At 45.3% G+C, this 25,514-nt stretch overlaps 1 protein-coding gene across 1 annotated transcript; it reads right to left on the bottom strand.

Moving 5' to 3' along the window:
* Window positions 1-17,936: 17,936 nt before the first annotated feature.
* On the bottom strand, window positions 17,937-22,041 carry LOC309354348 (interleukin-8-like). Its single transcript, XM_081884518.1, has 4 exons — window positions 21,816-22,041; window positions 20,922-21,057; window positions 19,933-20,016; window positions 17,937-18,920 (listed from the first exon to the last, which is right to left on the bottom strand). The coding sequence occupies exons 1-4, from the start codon at window positions 21,877-21,879 to the stop codon at window positions 18,890-18,892; spliced, it is 315 nt and encodes a 104-aa protein (XP_081740644.1). The 5' UTR covers window positions 21,880-22,041; the 3' UTR covers window positions 17,937-18,889.
* Window positions 22,042-25,514: the final 3,473 nt, after the last annotated feature.

Here is a 25,514-nt window from a genome sequence, read left to right as displayed (position 1 = left end):
TTAGATACTAGGTATCTAAAGCCATTTGCACATGCAGAATATAGGCACCCTATATATAGAAATGAGCAAACCAGTGATATTTTAGGGAGCAGGCTAGCAGGCGGGGTCCATTATTTACATCATAGGAGCCTACACAACACAAAACACTGTTAGTGTAGGTAGATTTTATTTTATTTGTTTTTTAATTTATATTTTGGAAATGTACATCTGGTTGTTTTTTCCCTTTTAATTTTTTGTGGGGCCCTAAGCTATAGCTTCTTCAGCTTATACGTAAATCCGGCACTAAGGACAAGTCATGTCTTGCACATTGCTCATGCCCGAAGAAGGCTGCAAAAATCAAGGCAGTGATGATAGAGACTTTGCATATAATGGCCAACTTTCATCCTGGGAAAAGTTATGGAAAGAGGAAATAAAACTGACTGCATGCCATTCGTTGAAAGAAAATTATATGAAAATGATGTATCATTGGTATTTAACACCGAGTAAAATTGCTAAAGGGACATGGGTGGTGCTGTGGGTTAAACCACAGAGCCTAGGACTTGCCGATCAAAGGTCGGCGGTTCGAATCCCCGCAATGGGGTGAGCTCCTGTTGCTTTGTCCCTGGTCCTGCCAACCTAGCAGTTCGAAAGCACCTCAAAGTGCAAGTAGATAAAACGGTATCACTCTGGCGGGAAAGTAAATGGTGTTTCCATGCGCTGCTCTGGTTCGCCAGAAGTGTCTCAGTCATGCTGGCCACATGACCCGGAAGCTGTACGCCGGCTCCCTCGGCCAGTAAAGCGAAATGAGCGCTGCAACCCCAGAGTCGTCTGCAACTTGACCTAATGGTCAGGGGTCCCTTTACCTTTACCTTGCTAAAATGTACAAAACAAGTTCTAAACTGTGTTGGAAATGTAAAGAGAAAGAGGGCACTTTTTACCATATGTGGTGGACACGTGCATTGCTAAATGCTTTCTGGGAAAGGATATATAAAAAACTTAAGAAAACGTTTAAAAATACATTTGTTTAAAAATCAGAAGCCTTTTTACTAGCTATTAAAGGTGAAGAGTTTCCAAGAGAAGATAAAAGACTTTTTATGTATGCACCAATGGCAGCGAGAACGCTACTAGCCCAGAGATGGAAGGAAGGAGAAATACCAACAAATGAAGAATGGCAGATGAAACTGATGGAGTATGCGAAAATGGCGAAACTGATGGGGAAGATCCGAAAACAGGAAGATCAAGTATTTTCTAAAGACTGGCGTAAATTTGTAATTTACTTAAAAGACCACTGTAAACAGTGCAAATCTTTGGCAGGGATGTAAAGACACTTGTAATGTGGAAGTTTTAATGGTAATTGTGCTTATTATACAATAGTTAGTAAAGGTAAAGGGACCCTGAACATTAGGTCCAGTCATGACCGACTCTGGGGTTGCAGCGCTCATCTCGCTTTATTGGCCGAGGGAGCCGGTGTACAGCTTCCGGGTCATGTGGCCAGCATGACTAAGCTGCTTCTGGAGAACCAGAGCAGCACACGGAAATGTTGTTTACCTTCCCGCCGGAGCAGTACCTATTTATCTACTTGCACTGTGTGCTTTTGAACTGCTAGGTTGGCAGGAGCAATAGTTGGCAATAGTTAGATAAGGGTAAAAGATGCAGTAAATTTAATCTTAAAGATGGAACCCATGGAGGGAGAGAAGGAGGTCTAAGGGTTCGAAAGAACTCTGTATTTTAATGTTTGAAATCACTATGTTTTATATGCAAAATTTTTTTTTTTAAAAAAAACCTTAACAAATATATATAACAAATAACTCAGTGTTACTTCTGAGGATGCTATTGTTGGCCAGTGAAGAAGCCTTGAATTCCCTGCGCAATACAAGGATTTGCCGGAACAGCTACTGGTGGAACACATCTGAGGACTTCTGTTTACAAACATGCAGAGGAGGAAAAATAACTGTATGATCTATAGATGAATTTCATGGAATGCACACAATTACAGGAAGAGCAATTCACCATGAAATAACAAGCAGGGAGAACAGGTTTGGCCACGTGAAACGGAATAGGGATTTTCAAACTGTGGGTGGAGTGGGCTTTTAAAGGGATTAGTCACCAGAGCTGTCCAAATTGCTGTCTACTTGCAGCCTAGGTTGCCCAAGGTCATGGGGAACTGGCCATGAAAATAATTAAGCAATAAACAGGATTGTAATTGAAAATTAATTTAAAAATTACTAAAAATAATAATGATCAGGTACTCTCTCTTTGATACTTTGTGCATCTGGTAGGATTCTTCAAGTGGGTTTATAATAATAATGATTTATTATTTATACCCCGCCCATCTGGCTGGGTTTCCCCAAACACTCGGGGCGGCTTCCAACAGAATATTAAAATGCAATAGTCTATTAAACATTAAGAGCTTCCCTAAACAGGGCAGCCTTCAGATGTCTTCTAAAAGTCTGGTAGTTGTTTTTCTCTTTGACATCTGGCGGGAGGGTGCTCCACCGGGTGGGTGCCACTACCGAGAAGGCCCTCTGAAGACCGGTGTTATGTGGTCTCGGCGGCCGCTCCCAGTTACCAGTCTAGCTGCCGCATTCTGGATTAGTTGTAGTTTCCGGCTCACCTTCAAAGGTAGCCCCACATAGAGCGCATTGCAGTAGTCCAAGCGAGAGATAACTAGAGCATGCACCACGCTTGTGAGACAGTCTTTGGGCAGGTAGGGTCTCAGCCTGCATACCAGTTCAGTGTTGATTATTTGGGACAGTTTCATGATCAGAATGAAAATATCCCCAGGGTTCTGTCTCTCCATCCTAAAGCTAATAGGCTGAAAAAGCCTTATGACATACAATAATTTACTTTTACAGTGGTACCTTGGGTTAAGTACCGTACTTAATCCGTTCTGGAGGTCCGTTCTTAACCTGAAACTGTTCTTAACCTGAAGCACCACATTAGCTAATGGGGCCTCCTGCTGCCACCGCGCCACTGGAGCACGATTTCTGTTCTCATCCTGAAGCAAAGTTCTTAACGCGAGGTACTATTTCTGGGTTAGCGGAGTCTGTAATCTGAAGCGTATGTAACCCGAGGTACCACTGTATTTGGAAAAGACTGTGATGTTGGGAAAGATGGAGGGCACAAGGAGAAGGGGATGACAGAGGACGAGATGGTTGGACAGTGTTCTCGAAGCTACCAGCATGAGTTTGACCAAACTGCGGGAGGCAGTGGAAGACAGGAGTGCCTGGCGTGCTCTGGTCCATGGGGTCACGAAGAGTTGGACACGACTAAACAACAACAAATAGACTTTGCCACTGAGTTGGATCAAAACATGCTTGGCTGTGGAAGATATTTGTCTTGTGCAAACTGCATATGGCAGTCTACCTTAGGATCTATGGAACACTAGTCTGAAAATCTCATATATTATTGCACGGCACCCCAAACCCCAAGGGGTGTGACATACCCTCTCTGGCATCTGGCTTCAGCCTGTTTCTATCTCTTTTTTTCCCCAAATACATTTTTAATAACATTATATACATAACAAGCATACAAACAGATACAAACAAATACAAAAAAAATTACAACAAGAAAAAAATAAAAATATACAAGCCAAACTTTTTTCCTCTCTCTAACTATACAAAGAGAGATTAATCCGGCTACTTCACAAAAAAGGAGGAAAAAGAAAAAGAAAAGAAAAAACCAAAAAAAAACAACAACAACAACAAAACAAACAAACAAACAAACAAAAACCCCTCCTGGACTTCCTTCCATCCTTTTGGGAAGTATCAAATATTTACTTCCATTCACGTATTTGATTTTTGAACTGTAAACCTAATTTCACACGCTGGTAGTATTGTTCTGACCCCGCCAATCACATTAAACATTAATTCCAATGTAGTTCCAGTATTTACTCCAATTTTTCAGAGATTTCTGTTCATCATGGTCTCTTATTTTACCTGTTAATTTATCAAGCTCAGCATATTTTATCATTTTAATTTGCCAATCATTTATATTGGGGATAGTTTCCACTTTCCAATATTGTGCCAACAGAATTCTCGCTGCTGTGGTGGCATAGAGGAATATCGTTCTATCTTCTTTTTTGATCTCTTTATCCAACATTCCCAGCAAAAAGGCTTCGGGTCTTTTGGGGAAGGTGTATTTAAATATTTTTTTAAGCTTATTGTAAATCAATTCCCAAAAGCCTTTCACCCTTTTACATGTCCACCATAGATGATATAGGTCACCCTCCACCTCCCCACATTTCCAGCATTTCTTATCCTTTAATCTATACATTTTGGCCAACTTCACAGGGGTGTGATACCACCTGTATAGCATCTTCCAAATATTTTCTCTCAGGGACATACATGCTGTAAACTTTATGTTGCGGTTCCACACTTCCAACCACCTTTCAAAGTCGATGTTATAACCAAAATCAATTGCCCATTTGATCATTGCCTCTTTAACCTCCTCGTCCTTTGTGTACCACTCTAATAGTATATCATAGGTTCTAGATAGGGTTTTGTTTTTACCTTCTATTACTTCTACATTGAATTTTGATTTTTTGTCCTCAAAACCCAACTTCTTCTTGTCCTCTTTTAACAAATCATTCACCTGATGGTATTGCAACCACCCAGTGAATAGATTTTTTATCTCTTCATAAGGTCTAAGTCTTGGCCCTTGATCTGTTTTTCTTAACATTTCTTCGTAGGTGGCGTTTTTCCCCTCCATATTTGTTTTCTTCACCGTTAATACCTCAATCGGTGAGATCCACCATGGGGTCTTTCTTTCAAGGAGATTTTTATTCCTTTCCCATGTTTGGTATAAAGGTCCCCTGAAGATATGATTTAGAAAGCTCTTGTGAGCCTTCGCTTTCCCATACCAAAGGTACGAATGCCATCCGTACCAATCAGCCTGTTTCTATCTCAGCTCTCTCACACCCATGCCCTGGCCTTTGTCTTTCCATCTACCAACCAAGTAAGGTCCATCCATTTGCCCTCTAGCACAGAACAACCCATACTTGGGAGCCATTATGGCCCTTTGCCTGGCTAATTCAACAATGAGGTCTTCTATTAGATTTTAACCCTTTCTGGACTCAAGCATAGAGCCCACCCCTCCCCCAAACTCTCAACAATATTTTGTAGACCTAACTATTGGCTCTCCTGCCAATCTAGCAGTTTGAAAGCACGTCAAAGTGCAAGTAGATAAATAGGTACCACTCCAGCGGGAAGGTAAACGGTGTTTCCATGCGCTGCTCTGGTTTGCCAGAAGTGGCTTACTCATGCTGGCCACATGACCCGGAAGCTGTACGCCGGCTCCCCCGGCCAATAAAGTGAGATGAGCTCCGCAACCCCAGAGTCAGCCACAACTGGACCTAATGGTCAGGGGTCCTTTTACTTTTACTAACCACTGGCTATTGCTTGCTATGATATTTATTTTATAAATGAATCTTTCCAACACTGTACATTCAGTGCATGTGAACCCATGTATTAAAAAATCACGACTTTTTGCATGTACAGTCGTACTTGGGAGTCGAACAGAATCCGATCGGGAAGCCCATTTGACTTCCAAAAAGTTTGAAAACAAAATCGCAGCTTTTGATTGGCTGCAGGAAGCTCCTACAGCCAATCAGAATCTACGGAAGCCCCGTCGGACAGTCAGCTTCCAAAAATAGTTCACAAACTGGAACAGCCACTTCCGGGTTTGCAACGTTCAGGAGCCAAAATTTTCGGAACTAAGCTGTTCGAAAATCAAGGTACAACTGTATTGGACAAATGAGAATTAATGGCTTGGGGTGAGTGGTTTATGGTTCCTTATCAGAACTAATGGACGGAAAATAGCTGGAGATATTGCTTGAAATTTCTGAATGGGAAAATATATCATAAGGGTTTTTTTCTGGGGGGGGGGGTACAAACATTTTCTTATTCCTTCCCATCTGAAGGGAGGGGCTAATAAAGGTGTTGATATGTTTATGTTAGTGTTAAGGATGGGAAGGAAATTTGATTCAGTTCACATTTAAAAGCGAATCTATCAAATTCAATCATTCTGAAATAAGGTGAGAACTGAAACACAGCTTTCTTTTGAAATTTGAACTTATCCAAATTTGCAATTCAGTAATCCAATCAACCAGTGCTTCGAAAAACTGCATATATTATGGGAAAGTATGCATAACAATTTATATATTAGTGAAAATTGTATACAAAAAGTGCATTATACCAGGGAACATTGCTTGCAAAAGTAAAGTACATTAGTCAAAACTGCCTGTAAAATTTGTTTATTAAGAGAAATTCACAGTGTAGGATTTCTATGAGGTCTTTTTTATTTTAAACAATTGAAATTGCTGGAGAACTGTGGAGAACTAGGGTTAAGACAGGAAACATGAGGAAGTGAAAGGACGAAAACTGACAAATCTTTCAGTTCAACGATAGAAAAATGTCTATAAAACTGGGAAAGCACCGCTGACAGGATGGGGGGGGGGCAAGAGGAAGAAACTCCATGCACTTGGGAAAAAAGGTTTATTCAGGCCAGATGTGTTTCAGAATAATCATTCTTCTATCACAGTAGGAGATTTTGTCAGCGTTGATGCACTTGCTGAGAAATGCTTTTCAAAACATGCCCTCAAAGAAGGATTAATTTGAAGGCTGTTGGGCGTGGACATAATCTTTCTTTGAGCATCTGAAGTTTCTTTCTTTCCCCCACCTCTGTAACAACATAAATACGTTTAAGGAAGCTGAGGAGAAGCTGCAGCTTGAGAGCGAGAGTGGCATCAACACTGGCACCGATTCTGGGTGAGATCTCACCAGTGGCATAGCAGAGGAGGCTGGTGTGCCGTGGCTCCAGGGACATTTTTTGAGGGGGCACAATGAGGAAACAGACAACAGACTCCCTCCTCAAGCCACTTCCTTTGTTACCTTAACAGCCCATACTTAGTGGGCTGTTACCAGGAGACTTGTTTGCCTATTACAACCATTTGAATCCTTGCTTTAAAATTTAACAAATGCTGGATTCAGGTGTGGCGATCACACAGGGTCCCCAGACGTTTCACCGTCTATTGATCCCTGTGCCACCACTTTATTTCTCGCTGCCACCACCCAGGCCCTAGCTGGTACAATACCGAGTCCAGTCAGGGTTAAATTGGAATATAAACTTCAGTTTATTTCTTGCAGTTTAACAAGCGTGTGGTTTCATAAACTGTATCTGTCCATTACAATCGTGGGGTGCCTATCCAGACCTATAACTTCCGCTACCTGCTCTCACTCACTAAACCACCTCTCAGATATTTACTTGTCTTCCTAGCCCCTAACTGTTCCTGACTCAGCTTATTTCGCTACACTAATTCAACCTACCCACAGTCTCTATCCCAATTCACTCCCACTCCAACCAACCACCCAACAAACTCCTCCCTTCGCGCCTCCCAGAGCTGGTTTTATAGTCCCTCTGACTCCACCCCCCTGGGTTCTGATTGGGTAACCTGTTTAACTATTTCACCTCCAGCACTCTCATATGTTAACATCACACAGAACAGAGCCCAGGTATACACCCCGCCTAAACTCGTAATAATATGAATACAGTATAAAATGCTGATTATTGTAGCATTTCTCCCTTAGACTCTTATTTCCATGGTTTGGTCTCTGGGGATTCGTTCCAATGCTAACAGTGACCTTAGGGAAGCAAACTAGCTGCCTTCATGGGGTTGCAGGGGATCTGATGCGGAGGTGGGGGCTCCTCTAAACTTCTTCCTTGAGGGGAGTGCAGCTGCGAACCCCTCAATGGGAAGTGTGAGGGAGCCTGCGCCTCCCAGCTGAGCAGCCCAGATCCAGCTCCTGTTCCCGTGCAAGCAGCAACACTGCCTAGCAGAGCAGCCTGCTCCACTCCTACTTGCCTGCAAGCAGGAGCAGGGTGGGGGTGGGGTGGGGGCAACATCCCTTACCTGCTCACTTACACCCCCCCTCGGCCCAGCCTTCCCTCACAGGGGCAAAGGCATCGTGACACCCGGGGCAGGGTGCCGCTATGTAGGGTGAATGTGCAGTGTCGTTACGTTTTTTTTACATGCGCTGTACATAGCAATGCCACACATGCGCTGTACATAGAGCTTTGCTGGAGGCGCACTCCAGCACTGTATGGACGGTGACAAGATCCTCCGCTCACGGTTGCAGCCACGAACGGAGGATCCCCCGTTCATGACTGTAGCGGCGATGGAGGGATCCTACCAACGTCCATATGGCTTTCGAGCAGCGGCGGCGGCAAACTGCTATGTACAGCGCATGTGCAGTGGCGTTACATACAGCGCATGCGCGCGACGCCACACATGCGCTGTACAAAGCAGTTTGCTGCCGGCACCAGGATCTTCTGCTTGTGGCTGCAGCCATGAACGGAGGATTCTCCACATGTGGTTGCGGCGGCACAATAATTACCCATCAAGCCACGGACGTCATTCAAGGCCTGCCACTGACGTCATGTTATTACAGTACAGTGGTACTTCGGGTTAAGAACTTAATTCGTTCCGGAGGTCCGTTCTTAACCTGAAACTGTTCTTAACCTGAGGTACCACTTTAGCTAATGGGGCCTCCCGCTGCCGCTGCGCGATTTCTGTTCTCATCCTGAAGCAAAGTTCTTAACCTGAAGCAATATTTCTGGGTTAACCCGAGGTACTATTTCTGGGTTAGCGGAGTCTGTAACCTGAAGCGTGTGTAACCTGAGGTACCACTGTAGTTTGAGAACTAAGCTGTTCGAAAACTGAGGTACCACTGTATTTATTGAACTGCATTTATCCTCCCCCCCTCCCGCCCTGTGGTGATTTTCTTGAGGCAATATGAGAGTACCCATAAACATTTTTTTAGAAAAAAAACACACACTGAGTTATACCATAAAATTATATATTAATGGAAAGATAATTTAATGAAGAATGCAATGCAATAACTTTTATGAAGGATTATTTGTTACAACAGCAGTCATAAAGAAGAAACATGAAACACACAGGAAAAAAATGAGATATACAGGTTAAATTGCCGTGTTGGCACTTTGCGATAAATAAGTGAGTTTTGGGTTGCAGTTTGGGCGCTCGGTTTCTAAAAGGTTTGCCATCACTGCCTTAGGGTGTTCATGAGGTGGTGGTGGAGAATATGAAGGGAATATTGCAAGATGAAAGAACTGGATTACAATTACAGCCAGGTGGGCTTTAAATGCGATGAATAAATGGGGAAATGGCTTGGCAGGATAGGTGGGCACAAGCCTTAGATCAAGAAATGGTTACCTGTGACTATTGGGCAGGTAAACATTTGCCAGATACCCTGATTAGCTACCAAGCAACTCAGCCTATTAGCAGACATGGTCATTTTGTGAACCTTTCATTCTTTGTATGTTGTTGGCTTTCTGTGACTCAAAGCACAAATGGCCTTTTCAGCACATTTTGTGGAAGTGCTTCCGAGTGACGGCCTGTGAAATGTTGCATAAGAGGGCAAGGGGAACCTAGAAACTTCCCAATATTGCACACGGTGAAGCAAAAGATTGCGACTTTGCTGGTGACAACATGCCTAGGTGAACATTCTGAAGGCACACATTTCTTTAAAATGTCATTTAGTTCAGAAGCTTTTTCTTGCGCTAATAGTACGTGCCAGAGAATAGCATGTTTAAAAGAATGTTTGTTTAAAAAAAATAATCAGAAGACTTTCTCTTGGAAATTATAGGGATAAAGGTAAAGGGACTCCTGACCATTAGGTCCAGTCATGACCGTCTCTGGGGTTGCGGCGCTCATCTCGCTTTATTGGCCGGGGGAGCCGGGGTTTGTCCGCAGACAGCTTCCGGGTCATGTGTCCGGCATGACTAAGCTGCTTCTGACTAAGCAGCACACGGAAACGCCGTTTACCTTCCTGCTGGAGTGCTACCTATTTATCTACTTGCACTGGCGTGCTTTCGAACTGCTAGGTTGGCAGGAGCAGGGACTGAGCAACGGGAGCTCACCCCATCGCGGGGATTCAAACTGCCAACCTTCTGATCGGCAAGTCTGTGGTTTAACCCACAGCGCCACCCGCGTTGTATGCAACTACAGTAGCAAGAATGAAAATTGCCCAAAAACGGGAAGAAGAAGAAGTCCCAGCAAAGGAAGAATGGATACAAAAACTTATGGAATATGAAGAAATGGTGAAACTTACCGGAAGAATAAGAAATCGAGATAACAAACTTTTTACAAAGGAATGGAAAGGGTTTTTGGAATATTTACAGACAAATTGTAAACAAATAAAAACACTGGCAGGATTATTGTAATAACCTGCAGTTTCATAAGAGTACATATTTAAACGAAGATAAATAAATAAATGAGTAAGTTAAGTTAATTTGGATATGCAGAAGATCTTAAAAATAAATTTAAGGAACCGCAGAAAGAGGAGGAAGGAAGTCAAGTTTTGAAATGTCAAAATGACTGTAAAATCAATGAAATGTATATATATATATGAAAAGTAGAAATAAAATTAAAAAAAGAGAGGATAGCATGTCTGTTGCGGAGGGGGGGTTGTCCTTTAGGTGGCAAGGGAAAGAACTGTGCTGCTTTCAAAGGTGCGAGTGTTTTCTGAAGATGCAAATACAAATTAAATTAAATTATTGCGCAGCACACAGAGATTTGATTGAGATGTGGTCAAATCACAGCGACTTGCTCTAACATAGGGTCTATTTGAGGATGAAGGGGGCCCTCCAACACCCTCCCCCCAAATATGGACTGTCAGCAAGTGAATACAGTATTTTTTGCTCTATAAGACTCCCTTTTTCCCTCCTAAAAAGTAAGGGGAAATGTGTGTGCGTCTTATGGAGCGAATGCAGGCTGCGCAGCTATCCCAGAAGCCAGAACAGCAAGAGGGATTGCTGCTTTCACTGCGCAGCGATCCCTCTTCCTGTTCTGGCTTCTGAGATTCAGAATATTTTTTTTCTTGTTTTCCTCCTCCAAAAACTAGGTGCGTCTTGTGGTCTGGTGCGTCTTATCGAGCGAAAAATACGGTATCTTGTTATAGCAGCCACCCACACACTTACTTCCTGCCTCTCATTTGGCATGCGGGCAACCACTTAGCATCCGAGTCTCCCATGCCTAATCCAGAAAATTGCCATAATTACAAGCAAAGCAGACAGAACTAATGACCATGGAACTAGTGACACACAGACCTAGTGAACAGGGAACTAGTGACACACACACACACACAGTTGCACATAGAGGAAGCAACCAAACTGGCCCAGCGCCGATGATGAGAAAGCGACCTAGCTTAGGCACTTCTGACACCACATTGCCACTCTCCAGCGCTCAGTATCTGCCGCCAGAGGCAACCGCCTCACTCTCCCTAATGATAGGGCTGGCCCTGCTGGTTAAACCAGAGTCTCGGCCATGCGCTGGCTCTGAGAGGATGGACAAGCAACAGTCTGCCCTGTTCTCTCCATGAATCATTTCAGAGCGTTGTACTCCGGCTGCAAGAGCTGTTTTTCTCCTCTTGCGTTTCATGGGATTAGAGCCGATACGTGGCGTATTTAACTGATAAGCAGAGTGTGGAAATGTTTGTGTTTCCTGCCTCTGGCTGGTTGAGGCTAAAGAGCTGCAATCTCTTCTTTGGAACACACCCTCAGTCTTAGGGCCAGACATCCCAACCACAAAACTTGGGCTCATCCTTGTGTCAGCCAGCCCTGACGATTTGGCACGAGTTCAGCACAGGTTCAAGGAAACGGCACATTTGTCCCTTGGGGATGACTTGCACTGGAATGGAGGATTAAATTCCCTAAACAAGAGTCTTCCGGGCATGACCTAAATACAGTGGTACCTCAGGTTACATACACTTCAGGTTACATACGCTTCAGGTTACAGACTCCGGTAACCCAGAAATAGTGCTTCAGGTTAAGAACTTTGCTTCAGGATGAGAACAGAAATCGTTTTCCAGTGGTGCGGCAGCAGCAGGTGGTCCCATTAGCTAAAGTGGTGCTTCAGGTTAAGAACAGTTTCAGGTTAAGAACGGACCTCCGGAACGAATTAAGTACTTAACCCGAGGTACCACTGTAATGTAATTCAGTGGTACCTCTGGATATGCACAGCTCCGGTTGCGTATCCTTCAGGATGTGAACAAGGCAAACCTGGAAGTATTTTTCTGGGTTTCGCCGCACACACATGCGCAGAAGCGGTCCCTCCAGATTGGAGCTCCAGAACGGATCCCGTCCGCAACCAGAGGTACCACTGTAATGGGACATGGGTGGCGCTGTGGTCTAAACCATCGAGCCTCTTGGGCTTGCTAGTCAGCGGTTTGAATCCCCACGACAGGGTGAGCTCCTGTTGCTCTGTTCCAGCTCCTGCCAACCTAGCAGTTCGAAAGCACGCTAGTGAAAGTATATAAATAGGTACCGCTGTGGCAGGAAGGTAAATGGCATTTCTGTGCGCTCTAGTTTCCGTCACTGTGTTCCGTTGTGCCAGAAGCGGTTTAGTCCTGCTAGCCACATGACCCGGAAAGCTGTCTATGGACAAACACTGCCTTCCTCGGCCTGAAAGCGAGATGAGTGCCGCAACCCCATAGTCGCCTTTGACTGGACTTAACTGTCCAGGGGTCCTTTACCTTAATGTAATAATAGTGGGGGATGCGGGTGGCATTGTGGATTAAACCACAGAGCCTAGGACTTGCCGATCAGAAGGTCAGCAGTTTGAATTCCCGCGACGGGGTGAGAGCCCGTTGCTCAGTTCCTGCTCCTGCCAACCTATCAGTTTGAAAGCACACAAAAGTGCAAGTAGATAAATAGGTACCGCTCTGGCGGGAAGGTAAACGGCGTTTCCGTGTGCTGCTCTGGTTCGCCAGAAGTGGCTTAGTCATGCTGGCCACATGACCCAGAAGTTGTACGCCGGCTCCCTCGGCCAAAAAAGTGAGATGAGCGCCGCAACCCCAGAGTCAACCACGACTGGACCAAATGGTCAGGGGTCCCTTTACCTTTACCTTTTACCGACTGGTGTGGTCTAATTACTCCGTGGTTGGCAACCTTTTTTTGGTCCAAGGGCCAGATTCTTATCTGAGGGCCAAGGAGGCGGGACCAAAGAGCAGTACTGTAAATAAATCCCTTGGCAAAGGGAAATGAATCATCTTTGCTGGGTGCAAACAAAACAACAACCCCCGCCTCCAAACAGAGGGCACAATCCTCTAGCTTCTCTAATCCTTTTTTTTTAAGGCGCCCGAGTTAGTGGTTACTAACCAACTCTTGCAAATGCTGGGAATTAATTGGTGCACTGTGCCAGAAAGGAACAGAGATGATAAGTACTGTAGTTTCTTTTGCAAGTGCTGAACCAAGGGCCTTATCAAGTTCATCGACTGAAAGTACACTGTGGTGTTCAGCATGCTTTTTACTGCCGCTGTTAACTGGAAGGAAGAGCAATCAAGCCGTAAACAGTAGCCTCTCCCTCGTTCTCCCATCCTTTAGCAGAGGCTAGAAAAGAGCAGGTAAAAAAGATAAAGGACCCCTGGACGGTTAAGTCCAGTCAAAGGCAACGATGGGGTAGCAGCCGCAAGGCTATTGATTGAGAAAAATTGGAAAAGTGGCATTATAACGACAAAAATAGAGTGGCTTGCCAAATTATTGGAGTACTACAATATATCCAAAACAATGGGAGAAACTGGAAGGATCTCAAAAGAGAAGCTAGACAGGGACTGGAAGATGTTTAAAGGATACTTGCAAAACCATATCGAAAAATCAGAATTAGAATAAACAGTTGGATAGTGTTTTCGCGGTTACCAGCATGAGTTTGACCAAACTGCGGGAGGCAGTGGAGGACAGAGGTGCCTGGCGTTCTCTGGTCCATGGGGTCACGAAGAGTTGGACACGACTAAATGACTAAACAACAACAACAACAACAACATTAGAATAAACAAGTTCCGTTTTAAATACTGAAATACTAAATAAGATGGATAACAATGTGTAATAGAAATTGCGTCCCACAGTACCAAATACATATTCATAAAATATAAATTTCTCTGAATCTCGAGGCTTCCCCCACCCCCATCCTCGCCATGGGTCCTATTGTCAACATTTCCAACTGCATATAATTTCATAGTCTGTGTTTTGTATCTATACGTATTTTCCATGGTATTTGTTACATTACAAGTGAGATTAAAACCCTGCTAATGTTTTCGTCGGGATGAGGGTGGCGCTGTGGGTTAAACCACAGAGCCTAGGACTTGCCGATCAGAAGGTTGGCGGTTCGAATCCCCGTGCCGGGGTGAGCTCCTGTTGCTCGGTGCCTGCTCCTGCCACCCTAGAAGTTGAAAAGCACGTCAAAGTGCAAGTAGATAAATAGGTACCACTCGGGCCAGAAGGTAAATGGCGTTTCCGTGTGCTGCTCTGGTTCGCCAGAAGTGGCTTAGTCATGCTGGCCACATGACCCAGAAGCTGTACGCCACCTACCTCAGCCAGTAAAACGAGATGAGTGCCGTCACGACTGGACCTAATGGTCAGGGGTCCCTTTACCTTTACCTTTAATGTTTTCGTCTGCTTACAGTGGTCTGATGCAGCATCATCTAACCCCCCCGCAAACAGAATGAATGCTCCTGCCATTGCCAATGTCGTCTAATCTCCCTCGAAACAAATTGGGATGAATGTTCAAGGGATTATTTGGAAATGTCCTGGGAGAGAAAGAGAAAGAGAAAGAGAAAGTGTGTGTGTGTGTGTGTGTGTGTGTGTGTGTGTTTAGCACCACCAGCACCACTGCTTTGTTTAGCCTCAGTCTCAGGGCAGTCTCTCTTCACTCCACCAGCAGCAACTGCCAATCAACTCCTTTTCCTTCAAGATAAAAGTGGCAGAGTCGAGCACTTCTGGGTTTTTTGTTTCGTTTTTCAAAAAAGCATGTTTGCTCCATGAGGTTACAGTTGTTTCCTTTCCCCTTATTCTCAGGGGAGCTCAAAAACAGAGCCAAACGTGAGGTGCCTCAATAAGAAAGTGAGGTTTCCCTGCACCTGCACCCCAAAACAAGCTGCGTTCAGTTACGCCCCCCCCCCCAGGAATGGGCGACTGTCCCCTTTAAGAATCACAAGAATCTTACCCAACCATATACTGTTGCTTTTGCACAGCGCTCTTTAACGTGAGATGCCTCCAGGCAAGACTTGCAAACCAGGAACGTGCTTAAACACCACTCTGTTTCTGGAGAAGGAGAGCTGGTGGCGCTGTGGTCTAAACCACTAAGCCTCTTTGGGTTTGCTGATCAGAAGGTTGGCGGTTCGAATCCCAACGACGGAGTGAGCTCCCATTGCTCTGTCCCAGCTTCTGGCAACCTAGCAGTTCGAAAGCATGCCAGTGCAAGTAGATAGATAGGTACCACTGCGGCAGGAAGGTAAACGGCGTTTCTGTGCGCTCTGGCTTCCGTCACAGTGTCCCATTGCGCCAGATGCAGTTTAGTCGTGCTAGCCACATGACCCGTGATATAGAGAAAATAGGGGGTGGTTGGCTTTTGCTGCCGAACTCCCCAAGGGACTGAGTCCCCTAAGTCCATGATGGGTCAGAGATGAATGGATGGAGGTCAGGATGAAGTGAAAGCAAGGCAGATCTTTATTTCTCTTTTTGCAACAGAGTTCCCTCCCCTCCTAGGAAGGAGGCAAGAGAGACCTAGAAGCCAGAAGAAACCTCTTTTTAAGGGTTTTTATTTTGGCGTGGAGAAGGACATCTGTGCTACAAGAAGTCAGAAATTACATCACACTTCAGGTGGGGTTACTGTGGCTCAGGCAGGCCAAGGTGTGATATTCCTGAGGATTTAGCAAGTTTTGCATAGTTCCAGACACAGTTTACACAAAACATTCGCATTTGATAAGACCATCAGGATGCCAGTCAGAGAACCCTCAATGCCAAGCCTCTGAGCAAACAGTGACAATTAATACCAAGGAGGCTCATAGATATAGGAGAGGAATCCCTTCAGGAACGTCCCCTGATTGATATCAGGCAAGGGGGTTAAGGAGGCAGAGGAAATATTGAGAATCTTTAGGACATGGGTAGGCAAACTAAGGCCTGGGGGCCGGATTCGACCCAATCGCCTTCTCAATCCAGCCCGCAGACGGTCCGGGAATCAGTGTATTTTTACATGAGTAGAATGTGTCCTTTTATTTAAAATGCATCTCTGGGTTATTTGTGGGACCTGCCTGGTGTTTTGACATGAGTAGAATGTGTCCTTTATTTAAAATGCATCTCCGCGTTATTTGTGGGGCATAGGAATTCATTCATTTTTTTCCTTCAAAATGACCGCTCCCCGCTTAAAACGGGGGGCACCCTTTGCGTGGAGGCGTGCAGCCCCTAGATCTGGAGCGGCTCCAACACCATAGGCTAGGCTTTGCCTTCCCTCAGGTGGGATACCTGGAGGTCTCCGCCTACCTCAGTCACTTGTCCAATCCCACCTGGGGGAAGAGTTGCCAAGGAGACCAGGCCAGGTAGGGGAGGGATTACCTGCCGACACAAAGGAGGGAGGATCTTACCTGGGAATTCTCACTTGGCTCCAGAGCTTCTCCCACCCTACCCACCCTCAGATAATGTCTTATGTTGCAGGTTAATTTTCCTCACAGGTTTTGCAGGTTAACTTTTCTTCACAGGTATGCGGGCGCTGCTACGTTAAGGTCGCTGTTAAAGGGCCGGAAAGGAATTTCCCTGCATTGGCAGGTTTCGCCTTTCCCGTAGCAAAACGTCACAACTTTGGCGGTATCAGGCCTTGGGCGGAATCCTTTTGTCCATCTTCCTCTTTGCGGCGGCGATACCAGGGTTCCCCGTTAAAGGGGTTTTCTGAAGGGAGGCTTTGACCGTACGCCAGAAGGTCGTCATTGCTCTCCCCTGCGGCGGGGGCGTTACGGGGGCGGCTATCTCTGCTTGAACATATGTTCTCCAGAGCCGGCCCACCCCCCCCTCACACTGGATAACCCTGATGCTCCCTAGGTCCCCGGCTGGGGACTGGGGAGGGAGAACGCCCAATGCCTGAGCCAAGGTCTACCCACATTTGAAATTTAATAAAGTTGTGGCCAATTTAATCCCATAGCACGTTGTCTTGAGTCGTTATTCCACATGACGGGGGGACCGCTCAGGATCTGGGGACTCCGCCTGTCCACGCAATATAGTCTGTCATCCCCCCCCCCCAAGGTCTGAGGGACAGTGGACTGGCCCCGGGCTGAAAAAGTTTGCTGATCCCTGCTTTAGGAGAGCCAAGATGGCTTTTTGATTGCTCTCCTGCACTATTTTAGACATGTGGTTTATATACTGATGCATGTGTGTTTTCCTTGTTGCAATTATCAACATTCGTTCTATATTTGAGACCTTAGAATTCCTACAGCAGACCCGGAAAGCTGTCTGTGGACAAACGCCGGCTCCCTTGGCCTGAAAAGCGAGATGAGCGCCGCACCCCATAGTCGCCTTTGACTGGACTTAACCATCCAGGGCTCCTTTACCTAACCTGACCTTTGGCTCCCCTGGGCAGCGTCCTCTGCTGGACACCCCAGCAACTTGTCCAGCCTGATTTTTGTGCAAGACACACTGAAGCCCCAACCTCTTCCTCACAAACTTGTTTATCTGGCAGAGATGGCCCATTTCGCTGACTGCAATGGGAAGGTGTTGGTTTGTGCATGTGCCGCCCCCTGACCCCCGCTTGCTGCCCCTGCGGAAACCTCACTTTGCAGGGTCTCTGGAAGGCTGCAAGAGGCTTCCAGAGGCCTTTGAACAATCTTGTGGGACTCTCGTGAGATTTTGCGGGGCTCTCATGAGATCTTGTCGGGAGCCGAATCTCACTGCAGATGTTAATCCAACAGCAAGGATCACCCATGGAGGCGCCCTTTGAATTCTGCCACTGGCTGAGGGGACTCCCTCAGTCTGCCTCATGCGTGGGGCTGATCCTGTTATCTTCCCCACACCCCCAGTAACAATGCTTTCTGTCCTGCTTACGTGTGAAATCTCTCTAAGGAAGCAAAGATGAAGCCAAACAGCCACTTCCTGCAGCGACAAGACAAAGGAACTCCGTATTTCAACATGAAAATAATTTATTCCGTTGCACACAGGCAAACATGCTTTGACAGTGCTCAACATTTCTCGGTCAATAAATACATAAATAAAGACATCTCATGTGCAAACGCGAGGCTTCAGAATGGCATCTCTGCGTGAGGAATTCTCGTGAGGAAAACTTCAGGCTGTGCTTTGACAAACCATTTGAATAAATAAGACCCCCCCCCACTTAAATATGACTATTTTCTAATAATAAGAATTAAAATAAGACACAGAAAATTTCAAGGACAACAAATAATTACTTCAGATATGACCATGTGAATAAATAGGTTAGAAACTGGGGGAAAAAAACAAAATATCTGAAAGGCACTTCAGATATGACAGATATCAACTAAATAACATTTCATCCCACCCTTCCTCTGGTGCTTGTAGCATCACACACGGCTCTTTCCCCCTCAACCTCATGAGGTAGATTTGGCTGACAGATAGGGACCAGCCCAAGGCCATAGGTTGAGTTTCATGGCTGAGTGGGGATTTGAACCCGTGTCTCCTGGTGCTGTAACTACTAAAGTGATCAACAGTAGGTAGCTGGCTCTCTTGATGCAGCTGTGTTAACTTTGCCTGTGCCCCAAGGGACCAGGATTTGCCAATTTGTACTATAATAATGGCTTGGTGTACACACAGTTTCACCACTATTGCTACTGCACTTAGCAATACATTCCACTTTCCAAATCACCTTGACTTAACCACCTCATCTTCCTGCTTCCTGCACAAGGCCTTCCTTTCACACTTATTTTAAATACATCCTTACAAAGGGTTTTCTATCAGCAAAGTTGTAAAATAAATACATAAATACGACCAAAATATCCTCATTTATAAAAGGCTCTTATATAAAGTAGGCTTGGTAGAAATGGTAGAAATGGCTCAGCTTCTTTCAGGAAGCAAAACAGGAGAGATTCTGAAAGTTTTTTCCTTATAGCTGGGATTCTGCACTGGCTTGAGCCCTGGAATAAAGGAAAAGTGAGGAGAGGTTAGAAACAAGTCGACGGACTGGCCCGGGAGAACTGAAATGAGCTATTTTTTAAAAGCAAAAAACAGATGTTCAGTATCATTAAAGGTCTGGTTCAGTTAATGGGCAAAGCTGAGGCATGGAGTCATGTTTGCTTACGTCTGATAGGAGGGTTTCAAACCTCTATTTGCCTTCCTGCTTTCCCCTGGGGAAACCTGATCTTTAGTGCGAAATTGGAACGAAAAGCAATTGAGTGTTCCACGGATTGCTGTTTGTTCTCTTTTAGCACCAAAGAGGGGTTTTTCTGGAGGAAAGCAGATTTAAAAATGTTCAGATTGAAGCCTAGAGAGCTCAGGACAAGCAGAAAACGGCTCTGACCTGTGTTTCTAGGCACGGGGAAAGCGGAAGTGTGCCCTGATATGCCCAGATATGCCCAGTTAAGCCTGGTTCTTGCAAAGATTGCACCAACGAAAATCATCCTCTGCAGGGGGTTGGACTAGATGACCCTAATATTTCAGGGACTTGGCCATGGTCTGTGGCAGGGATGGGGAATCGGCCGCCCTGCAGATATTGTCGAACTACAACTCCCATCATCGTTGCCTGTCCTCGCTAGGGCTTATGGGACATCTGGAGGCCCACAAGCTTGGTCCAGGGCTAAGGCAACGAAATATCTCCTTTGTGTATCCCGTTTTCTTTTGCTAGCCATTAGAACATTATAGTTATTGATCACAAGGTTTATGAACATTTGTCTGGTTGTGGATGCAGCCTGCAAAGAGGGGCAGGTGAAGAATTTGGGGTATATCTGGAAGGAGAAGGGACAACTCAGACCCACGGGGACAATGGCGCCTGGAAGTTTTCTTGCACAAACCTAATTGAAAATAAGCTTTGCAGCACAGTTTTAGGCATGTTTGAGCCAGAGTCTCACTGTGTCCAATGGAGCTTACTCCCAAATATATATGTGCATAGCATTGCAGTGTTCTTAAAACCAGAAGAGAATAACAACTTACTTATCAAGAATGGCTTTGATGATCACTTTCACCCATCTAGCTGTGGGCTCCAAGCATACTTCTTTCCCGTCCTTAAGAGTAGCACTGCAAGCAAAGGGAAACAGGAGGGTCATGCATCTTCGTTGCAGAGTGTGATTTATCTGTTTATTTGTCTGTTTGTTTAGATTTATATAGCACCCTTCGATACATTCATGATGCAAGAACATTGACAAGAACCTAACTACTTGGTTAAATGTCTTAAATAGGGGGGGCATGTCTAATCCCCTAGTAATCAACTTTTTAAAGAATGTCCACTTACAGTTTCAGTGGAACAGTTCATGATATCTTTGCTGTTTCTTTTCCACAACTGGGGAAGACACTTTAGGGAAGTTTTTAATGTTTAATAGACTATTGTGTTTTAATATTTTGTTGGAAGCCGCCCAGAGTGGCTGGGGAAACCAGATGGGTGGGGTATAAATATTATTATTATTTTTATTCCCCACAAGCACAATCTAATGGGAACCGATCCAGCCAGGAGTTTTAAACACATGGGAGTTGTGCAATGGGCCTTTTCACTGCAGAACGTCTTGGTAGGTAAAGGTAAAGGGACCCCTGACCATTAGGTCCAGTCGTGGCCGACTCTGGGGATGCGGCGCTCATCTCGCTTTATTGGCTGAGGGAGCCGGCGTACAGCTTCCGGGTCATGTGGCCAGCATGACTAAGCTGCTTCTGGCGAACCAGAGCAGCGCACGGAAACGCCGTTTACCTTCCCGCTGGAGCAGTACCTATTTATCTACTTGCACCTGGACGTGCTTTCGAACTGCTAGGTTGGCAGGAGCAGGGACCGAGCAACGGGAGCTCACCCTGTCGCGGGGATTCGAACCGCCAACCTTCTGATCGGCAAGCCCTAGGCTCTGTGGTTTAACCCACAGTGCCACCCGCGTCCCGTCTTGGTAGATGGGGCTCTAAATCTAGCAAGAGAGACACTCAAATTCCAAAAGCAGACTTACATGATTTCAACGTTCTTGCAGTGGGGTCCGCTTTGGGTCAGTTTGACATCTTGAATGTGTCTGGTCGGGATGAACGTGGAATGGGTGCTTATGCATTGGCAGCGCAGCTCGCTCCCGATCCGGGCCAGTGAGACACCTACGAAAGAGCAGGATAGAAACCGGTTAAATGGGACAACTCTCTTTACAAAACATCTTTACACTGAACATCTGCACCCCTGCCCCCAAAGCACAACTTAAAAAGTTGCTTTTCTCTAGGCCTCTTCGATGCCATTCAGCTGGTAGTGCCTCCTTGTATTTTTATGAGCTAGAGTCATAGAGTCGTAGAATCGTAGGGACACCCAAAGGTCCTCTATCCCACCCCCTGCAATGCAGGAATCTCAACATTAGGGTTAGCAGCTACCCTAAACAGCGGACCGTTGCTGACAACTGCAGGTTTCATTTTAATTGATGGACCAACTTAGACATCATCAATAAAAAGCATTTCAATTTGGGAGAAGGCAAATAGATACCTAAAAACCTAATAATTGCCTACCCTCCCTGAATTTATTTAATAAGCTATACTAGAGAAGTGAAGATATGCCCAGAGGGAACCAAGTGGAGCGACGTAAAACAAGGATGGCAAACATTTCTGCGGATTTGTAGCTCTGTTTACCTTAAGCCTTCTTCTATTTATTTATTTTTTAATCATAATTTTTATGGGTTTTACATATAATCACTTTGCGTAACATCCTATTTAATCTCATTGGCTCACGTTCTTCTAAACAAGCTTGAGGAACTGTTTCTGCATTATCAGCTATTCTTTCTCCCTGTAGGATTGTGGTATCTGCGGCTACGGTCGTAAGCACAGCCCCCTGGGACTCTTTAAATAAAGTTCAGCGGGAATGTCTTGCTTACCTTCCGTCAGAGAGCTGGAGAGGACGAAAAGAGCCAGAACTGCAACAACAACCTTGGAGTTCATGTTGAGGCAAGGAATTTCTCTCTTGGCTGCTGTCCTGAAAGGCAGGGTACTTGGAGTGCTTCAGAAGGCTTGTGTCTGAGCTCTGCAGGACCTGCTGCTTTTATACCATCTCACTTGCCCTGAAGTACCATGTTTCAACTCTGTCAGAGGAAATTCCCAGCGCAAGCAATTCACAAATGAGTCATTGGGAAATCTTGTGGCAAAGTCTCTTCCTATTGCGACTGAGTTCCTGCAGGAAGCAGCATTCGATTCAGCCTGGTGCCTTCTAACTCGTTACGTATTTCTAAATATTTGTTATCAACTGAATACCATTTCTGCAGTTTCTTAGGGTTTTGGGGTTTTTTATAAGGACCTGCACTGTATAGGGAATTTTCAGAAGTGGGGCAAAAGGTGTGTGTGTGGGGGGGGGGAAGCCCTTTCCTCTTCCAGCTCTCCACAAAGCTGTGTAGGGAAGTTTTTAATGTAAGATGTTTTAATTTGTTGGAAGCCTCCCAGAGTGGCTGGGGAAACCCAGTCAAGATGGGTGGAATATAAATAAACACATAAATACATAAATGCCAGTATATTGTTATTGTTATTACTACTACTACTACTATTTCTTATTTAAACTGATTTTATAATGAATTGATTTTAGAATGCTGTACAGTGGTACCTCGGGTTACATACGCTTCAGGTTACACACTCTGCTAACCCGGAAATAGTGCTTCAGGTTAAGAAATTTGCTTCAGGATAAGAACACCAATCAGGCTCTGGCGGCGCAGCAGCAGCAGGAGGCCCCATTAGCTAAAGTGGTGCTTCAGGTTAAGAACAGTCTCAGGTTAAGAACAGACCTCCGGAAGAAAATTAAGTACTTAACCCGAGGTACCACTGTATTATTTTACTGTTGTTAACCGCTCTGAACCCGGCTTTGGCCGGGGAGGGCGGGATAGAAATAAATTATTACTATTATTATTATTATTATTATTATTATTATTATTATTATTATTATTATCCTCTGCTGAACCTACTCATGCCTGGCACCCGCTCAGTCACACAGAACATATAAATGGCTCCAGTTTCATAGGAACTCACAGCATTTGGTTGGTATTTTCACCCTAATGCAGCTAACGGCAAGAGGAATATCTAGCCATTCTTGAAGACGAAATGCCTGCGGATACATAGCTAGGGAGGGAACGAGTAGGTGCCTCATTTGAGCAATCCACTATAGATTTTGGAAAGTGGTGTGGCCGTCCTTCTGTTCCCAATGGGTTCAGCCACCTCTCAAGGTATTGTCCCCAATCTCAACGCAAACGTTCCTGAGGTGAGGGAGGCAGTCTTCATTCGCGTTTGGATTAGCAAGATGGCAGATGGAAACATGACTTTGGCAAGACTTTGCCCCATTTTTGGTGCGAGGGGTCCAAACTCACCACTTACTCTACCCATCTAAAAATATTTTTCGGTTTCTACAGATTCCCAAGCAGCACCGGGCACTCCCCCGCGAGTTTAATATAAAATATATCACATGCGTAGGCTGTAATCTGCACCGACTTCTTTGATAGTATCTTATATAATTGTGCAATTGTACATTGTGACGGATTGTGTTTCAGATTGATTTATTTTTAGCCTCTCTCTCTTCTTCCTTTTGATGGCACTCCCGTCCGAGGTAATTTCCCCTAAAGAATAACCGTTTTGACTCCCACGGAAAAGCAGATTTCATGAGTAGCCTTGATTGCTAGCGTGGGAGTGCGATGTCAATACAAGACATATCCATATGGAGCTGCCCCACCCTTCTGACTTATACTGTCTTGAAAAAACCATCAGGTGCCTGAAAATAGCACTTGTGCTTTAGGGACCAGCTTTTAAACAATCCTCGTTTTTTTGGCCGAAGCAAAGCGCAAGTATGAGTAATGCCACTGGTTCACATTCGTCCTTTCTCACCTGCGCCTTTGTTTCCCCTTGTTCAACCCCCCCACCCCACCCCACTGAGAGTAAAATTAGCCTTGGCAGTGATATTATACCCAGCTTTTGTCAGGCTGAAACTACAGGCAACTCCCAACTGATGCAGGGCTCACGTTCCAGTGAAATCGTGAATATTTGATCCAAATGATTTTTTATTGCTGTATTTTAATATTTTGTTGGAAGCCGCCCAGAGTGGCTGGGGAAGCCCAGCCAGATGGGCGGGGTATAAATAATAAATGGTTGTTGTTAGTATTATTATTACTCCCGATTATTACAAATCAAGCCAAATTAATTTAATTGGACTACTTGGACTACTGCAATGCGCTCTACGTAGGGCTACCTTTGAAGGCGACCCGGAAACTGCAATTGGTGCAGACTGGTGACTGGGGGCGGCCGCCGGGACCACATAACACTGGTCCTGAGAGATCTGCATTGGCTCCCAGTACGTTTCCGGGCACAATTCAAAGTGTTGGTGCTGACCTTTAAAGCCCTAAACTGCCTCGGCCCAGTATACCTGAGAACGTCTCCACCTCCATTGTTCAGCCCGGACACTGAGATCCAGTGCTGAGGGCCTTCTGGCAGTTCCCTCATTGTGAGAAGCAAAGCTACAGGGAACCAGGCAGAGGGCCTTCTCGGTAGTGGCGCCCGCCCTGTGGAACACCCTCCCATCAGATGTGAAGGAAAAAAGCAGGGAGGAGCAATAACCATTGACTTGTGACATAGGTGAAAACTGAAATTGTGAATATTTGAAACGCCACTGAAAAAGACTGCAAACACCCCGTTCCGCCTCCCCCAGCCCCCGCCCTGTTCTGCCCCTTTTTGTGACTTTTTGTAGCATGTTCTGTTTACTTCTGGCTTCGGCATGATGCCTATATATGCAGCTAGAAAGGTGAGGGCCAAAGAGGGGACTCAAAATGCAGTATGGCTGGGTGGACAAGGTGGACTGAACAATACCTCCACCTGCAATTTTCACTCCAAAACCGTCAAGCCCCAGGTGTTTTTCTTTTGAGTGGTTGTTCCTTCTAGTTTAGCAATCCCATCGGCAAATAATCAGTAAATAAATATTGGGGTGCAGCTATTTACGCATTCGTGACTTAAAATACATCTAGGTAGTTCCCTCCCAGCTGTGTTTCATGTCACATTTTCCCATTCCTATGCACATCAGAGAGAGGGACCTCTTCAGCCACTGTGTGTGACCTGATTTGTTTCTCAGCACCTGCAAATTCTTGCTCAACAAAACAGTCATCTGAGCATGTGCAACGGCTGCCCCAAGTGTACACACCTCAGGTTACCTGCAGCTGGTGCTTTCAAATCAGATGGAAGCTGCTTTGAGGGGAGACACATTCAACAGCAGTGGTTAAGAGCGGTGGACTCGTAATCTGGACAACCGGGTTCGCTTCCCCGCTCCTCCACATGCAGCTGCTGGGTGACCTTGGGCCAGTCACACTTCTCTGAAGTCTCTCAGCCCCACTCACCTCACAGAGTGTTTGTTGTGGGGGAGGAAGAGAAAGGAGAATGTTAGCCGCTTTGAGACTCCTTCGGGTAGTGATAAAGCGGGCTATCAAATCCAAACTCTTCTTCTTCTTCTTATGTGTGGGTTGAGACTTACATCATGTGTATCGGGCTTCAAACATTTGGTAAAGGTAAAGGGACCCCTGACCATTAGGTCCAGTCGTGACTGACTCTGGGGTTGCGGC

Source organism: Podarcis melisellensis (genome assembly GCF_964234715.1).
Source record: "Podarcis melisellensis genome assembly, chromosome: 13".
NCBI lineage: Eukaryota > Metazoa > Chordata > Lepidosauria > Squamata > Lacertidae > Podarcis > Podarcis melisellensis.
The sequence above is the reverse complement of the archived record's forward strand: the minus strand, read 5'-3'. Positions and strand labels throughout refer to the sequence as shown.